General features: G+C 36.0%; 1 protein-coding gene across 5 annotated transcripts in view; it reads left to right on the forward strand.

Annotated features, from left to right (window-relative positions):
• Nucleotides 1-6,398, forward strand: part of DLG5 (discs large MAGUK scaffold protein 5) — a 96,555-nt gene extending 90,157 nt beyond the window's left edge. For 4 of the 5 annotated variants that reach the window (XM_088168909.1, XM_014886686.2, XM_088168910.1 and 1 more), the window contains 3 exons: nt 282-391; nt 2,147-2,256; nt 4,539-6,398. In XM_088168909.1, coding sequence (XP_088025035.1) covers nt 282-391; nt 2,147-2,256; nt 4,539-4,642 — 324 coding nt within the window. In that variant the 3' untranslated portion in view covers nt 4,643-6,398. The remainder of the gene's footprint in view (nt 1-281; nt 392-2,146; nt 2,257-4,538) is intronic. The other variant, XM_088168911.1, reaches the window with a different exon arrangement.
• The last annotated feature ends 2,865 nt before the right edge of the window (nt 6,399-9,263 follow it).

Here is a 9,263-nt window from a genome sequence, read left to right on the forward strand (position 1 = left end):
TATAGTTCAATCTGAGTTTTCATTTCATTAGTTCTTCAAGTACTTTTTTTTCTATCAATGCATGCTTTTGGTAGTATGAATGCAATTTCTTGCAGTTTTTCATCTTTTGTCTTTTGTTATAAATCCTTTGGGTGCAAATTGCTCAATAGTCCCAAAATGCTACATGTATGGCAAAATTCTGTTGGGTTGCTATGATTTAAGTAGAGGAAGAAATGGGGGATTTGCATGTGTGCTTGTGCTCTTTAACTGAATAAGTATTTTGCATTTACATTTGATCTTAGGATTGTCATTGTCTGCTTGACATCGCTCCTCATGCCATCGAACGGCTCCACAGTGTTCATATCTACCCTATTGTAATTTTTATTCGCTACAAAAATGCTAAACAAATCAAGTAAGTCTGTGAGGGGTATAGTTCAGGGATGTTTATTCTAGCTTAAAATAAGTCTGTTTTACCTTTATTGTTTATTTCATCCTAGTCACCTTAAATCTCTTAAAACAGCCACTGAGATTGGCTCAGTTGGTCAGAGCCTGGTGCTAGTAACACCAAGGTTGTGGTTCTATCCTTGTATGGCCACTCACTGGAGACCTGGACTCAGTGATCCTTCTGGGTCCTTTCCAACTCAGAATATTCTGTGATTCTGTAAAATGGGGAAATTAATCCTCATAAAACCCACTGTGAGATGTATGGTCTTAACTTTATTTGGGTTGCATGACAATTAAATGAATCTTTCAAAGAAATCCGTAGAGACCAAACTGAATGTCCTCCAGGAGGTTCTTTCCTGCTAGCCTTTGTGGTATGTTGTAAGATTGATATGGGTGAGATCCATTAAAGATTAAGCATTGACCATGACAGAGAGCTATTCTTCATCTTCTTAGAAGGGCCATGGGTATGGGTGCAATACGAATTGGTTCATAACCTCAGCTTTTCCACCTTCATTCTTCAGTGAACAAAGCAAGGGAAATCCCCTTTTACCACATAGTGCATATCCTGTGGTATTCTGAGACTGTGTTTTTTCAGTTATTGTGAAATTCCTGTTTGAATATAGCCAGGAGCAGAGCACAGGACATGCAAATGCCAGTCCCTCCCCTGATGTTTGAGAAAGCCTTCACACATTTTGATAGATTGATTTGGCAAGAAGGGACATAATCTCCCAACATGAATATTGAGAAACACTTTTGCTAAGAGATCTTATACTTGTGCTATCTTTGTATTTAAAGTTGAAGACTTCTTATATTCTTGATCTGTAGGTAAATTTTATTACTATCTATTTAATAAAAAAGATAAGCATCACTACTTTAAAGTAGAAACAGGACATAGAGCAATGAGGTCTATTTCATTACTGCTGTAGGATTGTGTGCTTAAATGATAAATGGAACTGTCATGTCTTGACACCCTTTGGAAATGAAATGGGGACCATTACAACTTTTTCTTCTTTTTTTGGAAAGTGACAAAGGTCAAACTATTCAAGCAAGGATTTCTGGCAGTCATTGTGTCTGCCTGTTGTGTGCACCAAAAGTTTATCCAAACACCTTTTTTGATATAGCATAAGTTCTATTTATTGGCTTTCTCTGAAATGCTTCACAGCAATGATAGGTTAGTTTAGTAATTATGTTTTTAAATAATTATTTTAGCATTTGTATTTCTCTATGTTTTTTTCATATTTTATTTTCAAGAGTTTGTGTAATAGAAAAAGAGGCATCTCAGAAATATGTCATAGGTATGATAACATGGAAATACTGTATTTACTTGATGCTTGATACTTCACAAGCCCTTAGAAGAGGGATACTTGTGCCCAGCTTTGCATAAGGAGTACTGGCGTGTATATGAGATGATGATCCAGTCCATATGAACTGGAAAAAATTATATTCTTTCTTCATCAACTGCCTCTCAGTCTCTGAAACTTTAAAGAAATACTGTCTTGGTCTGGGAGCAAATAGGTTTGTTAGCATTGAAATGATCCTGATGACTCTGCTGATACTGCTGAAGTACAGTAGATGGCACTCTGGGCCTAAGAGTCTGCTTGCATGTGAATTAGCCTTTCCTATGCACCCAACTAGAGGCACTCTTTTCAAGTCCATTAAAAAAAATTACTCTTATACAAGGTGTTTTGTTTTTTTTTTTCTCTTTTGTTTCTTTTTTTTTCAGAGAGCAAAAAGACCCGATCTTCCTGAGGGACAAAGTTACACAAAAGCATTCCAAAGAGCAATTTGAGACAGCTCAAAAAATAGAACAGGAGTATAGCAAGTACTTTACAGGTTAGTATTTAATCAAACTTGTAGTAGGAACACAGTGGTAATTTAATCCCTTTACATTTTAATTCAAAAGATCAATGTTCCTTCCCTGAGCACCTTGTTTTTTTTCACTCTGCCTTCCCTTTTGACAAATTCATGTTCTGTTATTTTATTTTACCAGGAGAGGAAATGCCAAGATCTCCTTTGTTCTGAATGTTATAATCTTGTGATCTAAAGAGGTTCTGAAAAGGTTTTATTACTAGCCAGTAGTATAGAAAGTGTGGTCAAGATTTGATGTTTTGACATAGTGTTGTCAGTGTTATGCCATGTAAGGAGTACAAGGGTTTTTTTAATTGTAAAAATCAAACAAAACAACAGAAACTCCTTGTTGTTAGTTAAAATTACAACCCTTCTGTGATTTGTGAGACATACTTTAAATGTTTCAACAATGGAAAAAAAATTATCCAGGGATTCTTGAGCATGCATTGTAATTTAAGATAATCAAAATCAACTTTAGAAGCCTTTTTAACTTCATTAAATTTGGAGTTTGGAGACTGTCTCTGTTCATTTCAGAGTATATTTCCACGTGGTTCCACATACCTAGAATTTTATCCCCAACCTTTTGAATGTATCTTTATGTGCATGGCAACAAAATTTAAATAGAAGAACACCCTAAACTACACAAAATCTAACTTTTCCTTCCTTGAACAATGGGATTCTTACAGAAATATTAATAGGCATAACTGCCAAGTGCAGAGAGACAAAAGGGAGTGTTTAGTTTAGAGCTCTCTCAGTGCATCCTGAGAGAAGCCTTGTGTTTTCAACAAAATGTTATGTAATAGTCATACAAATGTTTTTTACACAGTGCATATTAAACCTACAGAGAACTTGACATGCACAGGGCCAGATTGCATCACCACATGTTATCATCTGCTTCTCATTTAGGAATTTGTGGCATTTCAGTGTCACCCTGACAGTGGAAGGGCACTCAGTCCAAGAGAGTCTTCTGTGTATCTTCTCCTATGCCTCCTGGGAAGGGCCTCCTTCTGTTGGTGCCTGTGTGCAGTGGGCTCCAGCTGTCATCAACACTTCCAGATGCTGGTAGTCAGAGAGGGGTGGTGTTCATATTGCACTGACATTGAAGCTTGTTGTAGTTATAACACTGCACATAGAATAAGCCTGTAATAGCATGTAGACAGATACAAGCATGTTTTACTGGCAAGGTTAGGCATGGAGCTATAGGTCACACTCTTTAACTACAAAGAGCTACTACTAAGAGCTCTTGAACTACTTCATGGAGTTCACTTTTGACTAATAACTTTCCTCTACCAAGTTGTGAACACAATATATAATCTGAATCACTTCTTCCCTGCCATTTGTCACTTTTCATAGACCTTTTCAGTTACTGTGTTCTGGATCCAAAGTCACCTGACATCATTAACTGTAGTATATATTGCAGAGCCAAATATTATATACTTATATGACATCATATCTTCTCTTTTCAAAAGGAAAAATTATGCCTTAAGCTGTGTAAGACTCCATATTTTTTTCAACATCAGTGGTAGCTGTAGCCAGAGGCTTTACTAGCTGACATATTTCTCAAGTCATGAAGTTCCTCAGATTTTAAGTATTGAAGACAATATGTTCTCCTCTCGTGTCAGTGGTGGCATTTTTCTTTTTATGTTTAGCAAGGGTAGAATAAAAGGTGTTCATTTATCTTGTGAATTGATTTTCAGGGAGTTGCTTACTGTTGGCCTTTTGTTCCTTCAATGTAGATGATGATAAGAATTGGAGTAGCAACCGCTGCTGTTTTATTTAGCTTAGCAATCTGTGAGCTGCTCATAATTTACTTCTAATATTTGTAAATAGTGTAGTTGCTACAGCTATAGTCTCTATGTATATTACCACGTAAATATAAAACTCTTAACACCACATGTTGAACAGAGAAGGTTTATTATAGCAAGTTCTGACCCTCTTTAGACTTAAACTTTGCCACCTGATGCCTCTGAAAATAGTTCATGGAGGCCACTTACAAAACAGTTGTCTTAGTTGATTATAGGCATCAGTTCCTTGACTTCCCTGGATTGTTTTAGGAGCTAGCAGAAGAAACTGTGTATTGAATGCTTGACCTCTTTGCTCTGTTTATTTTTTTTTTAGAGACATGCATCTGTCAGATACTGAATTGAGTCACTTAATTCTGATCTGTTGATAAACACTTTGCAGATAAATGCAGAAGACTGCTCTTGGTAATTGCTCATAACTATTTGTTCCAGTCTCATTAGTTTGTGGGGTTTCTTCTTCTTCAGGCATTGTCCAGGGAGGAGCCCTTTCAAGCATTTGCACTCAGATTATGACAACCGTCGACCAAGAACAAAACAAGGTCCTGTGGATCCCAGCTGGCCCACTCTAGATTTATTTTGCTGTGAAACTACTTTCCAGATGTAAATAACCAACTAACTTTCTATCCAACGGACTCTGTTCATTTCTGTCTTTATAAAGATACCCATGAGTGATTTCTGTTTCCTGAAGGGGAATGATAACACTGAACACACGAGGACCTGACGAGGCATGTGGGCAGGGGTAGATCACTTCACCGAGCTTGTCTCTTACGTCGTACGTGTGCACACGACAGCTGTCACAGGGCTGTGACCTGTGTGTACTTGTCCATGAGTAATGAATTTAACAATGCTGCAAAACCCTGTAGAATGACACGTTTACAAAAACCTTTTCAAAGTATTTGGTTCTTGCTGTTTACTTGAATGTCTTTTTGTTTTGTTTTGTTCTTTTTTTAACTCGGTGTCCTTTCACTTAATGAGGTAACTCTCCAAAATGGGGTGAAAGACTCGGTATGAGCAGACAGTTTATGGGCAATGTGACTCTTAGTTACAATTCTGGCCATTTCTAAGCACATTGTTGACTTGACAAACCAGGTAATAACGTGGGATCGTATCGGTACGTCTTGGGAGTCAGCTCAAAAGGAAGTACACTCCTACACAGGGCAGACCACTGTTTGTATCCTGTCAATGCTTGTCTGTCAAAGATACCATTTCTTGTTTTATGCATGAAGCTAATATTTAAATGTCATAATGTATCTAAGCAATCCAAGCTTAACATGTTGACAAATAATAATTTTTGGTTGTTGGGCCTGGATTAAGTACTGGTGGAGTAGAGTCATAAACTAGGCCTAGCATGCTGTGTTCTGTCACTTTTAGATACTGTAAATATGGAAAGCTTATGTTGGTGCAATTTTGCAGGGTAATTCTTAAGCTTTGTACTTCAGTGTGTAGCATTCACGTAGACTGTTTTTATTTTATTTAAGAGCAGACACAGTTTTAGGGCTTTGATTAAAAGCCTTTAGAAAGGTACTAAATTGTTAGTGTTTTCACTGTCAAAAAATAAGTGATTGTTTAGTTTTGGTTTTAATACTTATTTACCTGTTGTACCAAACTCTATTATATCAATTCCCTTTTTGGTTTTTTGCACTTCTGACTCTGTGTTCCTAACACAGGTTTTGTACCTGTTTCTTCTGTCTCTTGTGCCATGTTTCCTGGGTACTGTATTTTAATTGTTTTTAAAATATTATTTGAGTAGACCTGCTTCTCAGTCACTGTTTCTAACATTTCATTACGTAGGGTTTCTAGTTTTACACTACAGGCTGGAATTTTGCTTCTGTTTGCAGCTTTTATAATTAAAAGGGATTCTTGCACAGTTCTTCAAGAAAGATCTGATCCTAAATTTAAATTCTGTTTTACATTTGCTGTTTTATAGTTCAAAATACTTTTTATAGTATTTATGTAGTTGCACACTATATACAGTATTCTGAACTATAAAAACATCTAATATATATATAGTATTTTATATAGTATTATACCATACTATTATAATACTGTATATATAAATTAATAAATATGAAATGGTATGGATGAATTAGTAGTCCAAGTTCTTCTCATGGTGAGGGACAGAAGTTGTTTTTTGTTTATCTCAGTTTTCTGTTTGTTTTGTTTATTTTTTAAAGTTTGAGATCAGAGTAGACTCCAGTGGTACAACTGAAACAGACAGGTACTGTTCTGACATGGATTTTTCTGTACTAAATGAAAATGTCACTTTGTATCAAAAAAAAGTTAAAGAAACTGATTACTAAATAAAGGTCAATTTCTGTAACTTCATTTGTGTGTAATGAGTGCATAGAGCTCATGTTCTTCTTGACTCTGTTTAGTTGAGTCCTCATATAAGGTTTGAATTTCTGACAAAAATTCGCATATCCACCTGATAGTTTCAAGCACCCACCTTGAGAAGAACAAGTTTGTTTTGTGCTCTTGCCTATCCTCAGATGCATAAATATCAGAGATGTTCAAAAGCTGCAGGACATGAGAAGTTAGGTGTTGGTTTGAGTTAACATTTTAATGTTCTGGCCCACTGTTGTTAAGGATTTCAAATGGAAATGCAGTTAATTGGATGGAGGCTTTAACTGAAGAACGAGTCTATCACTATATTTTCAAGGGAGTGTCATTGGGGAAAAGTGAGAGTTTTAGCTCAAAGGCACATTGTAGAATGCTCTCAGTTTTTACACTTCAGGCAGTCCAGCCTCTTTTGTTCCTTGAGTTATCTGAAAGCCTTGGGAAGATAATTATTATGTACTAAGTTTTCTGCTTTATCATTTTCTTTATTCTCAGATGCCAGATAGTCAGCTTCAGCATGAACTCATTTTGTGGATGGACAAGTCTTGTAATCTGCATAATTAGTAATAGCCTTTAGTCATAAGACAGGACTTGTACCTTACCTGCTCTTGAAAAAACCACACCGGGGTAACATTGTCTAATAGAGGATGAAGAAAAGGAGAATAGGCAGGTTCTGGCAGGTCAGTAACAGCCATACATTGCATATCTTCTGATCACAACAAAGTAGAACTGAAGTCATGATTGAACACTAGAGAGAGATGCCTTTTGCTCAAATCAGGAGTTTCCTGATATACCATTTTCTCTTATAATATTACATGTCATACATAAATTTAGCCCGTTTTCTGGAAAGAGTAATTCTGTCCAGATGTTCAAATAAAGAATGTAGTTATGTAGATATATTAAAAATAGTTTCAAAGTAGTAATGTTAGAAACAAAAAGTCTGAAAATGTCACCCTTATGCTTACAAGCCACAATTGAGCATGTGTCTGCAGGTAGAGTTAACTAGAAGTAAAAATCTTTGAACTTTATCTCTCCACAGCTAAACTGACATAAAATGGCTGAAGATACTGCAGCCCATATATATGATTTGTAGTTAATATGTTGACAAACATCTACTTGCTTTCAAGACTTTGCATTCTGTTCACATTGACCTAAATTGCAGGGCAAGTGTTTGCCTGTTCCAAAATTACCCTGTGACAGCTGTCAACCTCTCCACCTCAGACAAGGGTTCTTTTTCAGTGCCTGATAAATTTGGAGGCCATATCCTAATCCTTTGTAGTGAATGCAAACATTGCCTTAAGGAGTCTTGAACAGCTCTCCTAGGTCTATCTCTGATGGATGTATTCATGGTTAAAATACAATCTTGTAATTTCTTCTAGACTTACCTTTAAGGCTCCATGTAATCTCTACAATTCTGTGCCTACACTTCACGTAGACAATTTCTGTTAAAATAGACTGACAGTGGAAACATATGCACTGGCTTGGAAACTAAAGAGAATATTGTGAAAAATACAGATACCAAATAGATCAGACTTTTGTCTTGTGCAACAACTAGTGAAGGTTCCAGAACTGCAACAGAAGCTGAACAGCAGAAAAAAGGTGCTTGGCCTCTTGTCAATTTTCTTAGGCTGATGTGCCTATGAGTATGAGAGTTTCTTACTCATTTGGTTGGGTTTTTTCCAATGTGAACTCAGTGTCATTCTGTTTAGAAAATGTCTTGATGTTCTTCACTGAAAAAGTACATTTTTGATAACATTTTTGATAACATTTAACTTCTTAGCTATTCAATTTGTCTTCTTTCTCTCTTTGAATACGAAGAGATGCTTTTGCTAACACGACACAAACGATGCGAGCATGAATCCAAAAACCAGGTGAGCAGGGGATCCTGTTTCTTAAATGTGAAAGTCTCAGCTTAATCTGGGATTGTTCAGCTCTGTTTTAACAAACAATTCTGTACAAGCTTTTCTAAGAGTGGTTGTTTTTTACAGTATCTATAATTTTAGATGAGGACTGTAACTTTATATTTAGACAACTTCATCACTTGTCTGTCTACATGGATCCTTTTCTTGAAGTAAACTGTGGATCAACTGTGGTTAACTGTGAAAGTATACTGTGACTAAAGAAATTTAAAACATTTTCAGGTCTGGAGTTAGCTTGTAGACTTCCAGTGATGTTTTGAGTTTTTAAATTTTTTTTAAAGTATTTATTTAATCTTATTACTTAATTCACTTGAAAAACAGTGAGAAGATGTATATTAAAGTTTTTTCATATTTCCTTAGATCTCATTCAATTAAGCAATTTTAATTAATTTTCCTCTACAAAATGCACCTGTTAAAGATGAAGAGGTTTTATCCTCCTGTGTGAAGTGTGAATTTCTAGGTGATTTTTTTAAAGACGGATGTACACACATGTTTTTAAAATATGAGTCTTTGTTCTAAAAATGTAGGAGGGAAAATGGAAGAGAGATAATAACTGTTTCAAGAATCAAACTATAAAAATCTCTGTACTATATAGCCTAGTCACTTCATATTATGGTGAATTATCTGTCATTGATATGTTTTATTAACAGGACATTACATGCTGAATGTGTGTGTTCACTGAGATATTTTCTGTGTCTACCATATTGAAGAAAATAGCAACCAGGGCTGAGGAAGCTTTCAAAGATAGAGTCTCTTCATTTATGACCCTTTTCCTTCACTGGCTCACACTATAAAGAGCTACACCACTGCTGCTGCTAGTTAAGAAAAACAAACAACCCAAGCCTGAAACAACAACACCCCCCACACCCACCCAACCCAATGCACAAAACAAAACAACTCCCCTCCCACCAAACCCTAAGTCCAAAGTGTCCAA

Source organism: Sturnus vulgaris, chromosome 8 (genome assembly GCF_052056855.1).
Source record: "Sturnus vulgaris isolate bStuVul1 chromosome 8, bStuVul1.hap1, whole genome shotgun sequence".
In the NCBI taxonomy this organism is placed as follows: Eukaryota; Metazoa; Chordata; class Aves; order Passeriformes; family Sturnidae; genus Sturnus; species Sturnus vulgaris.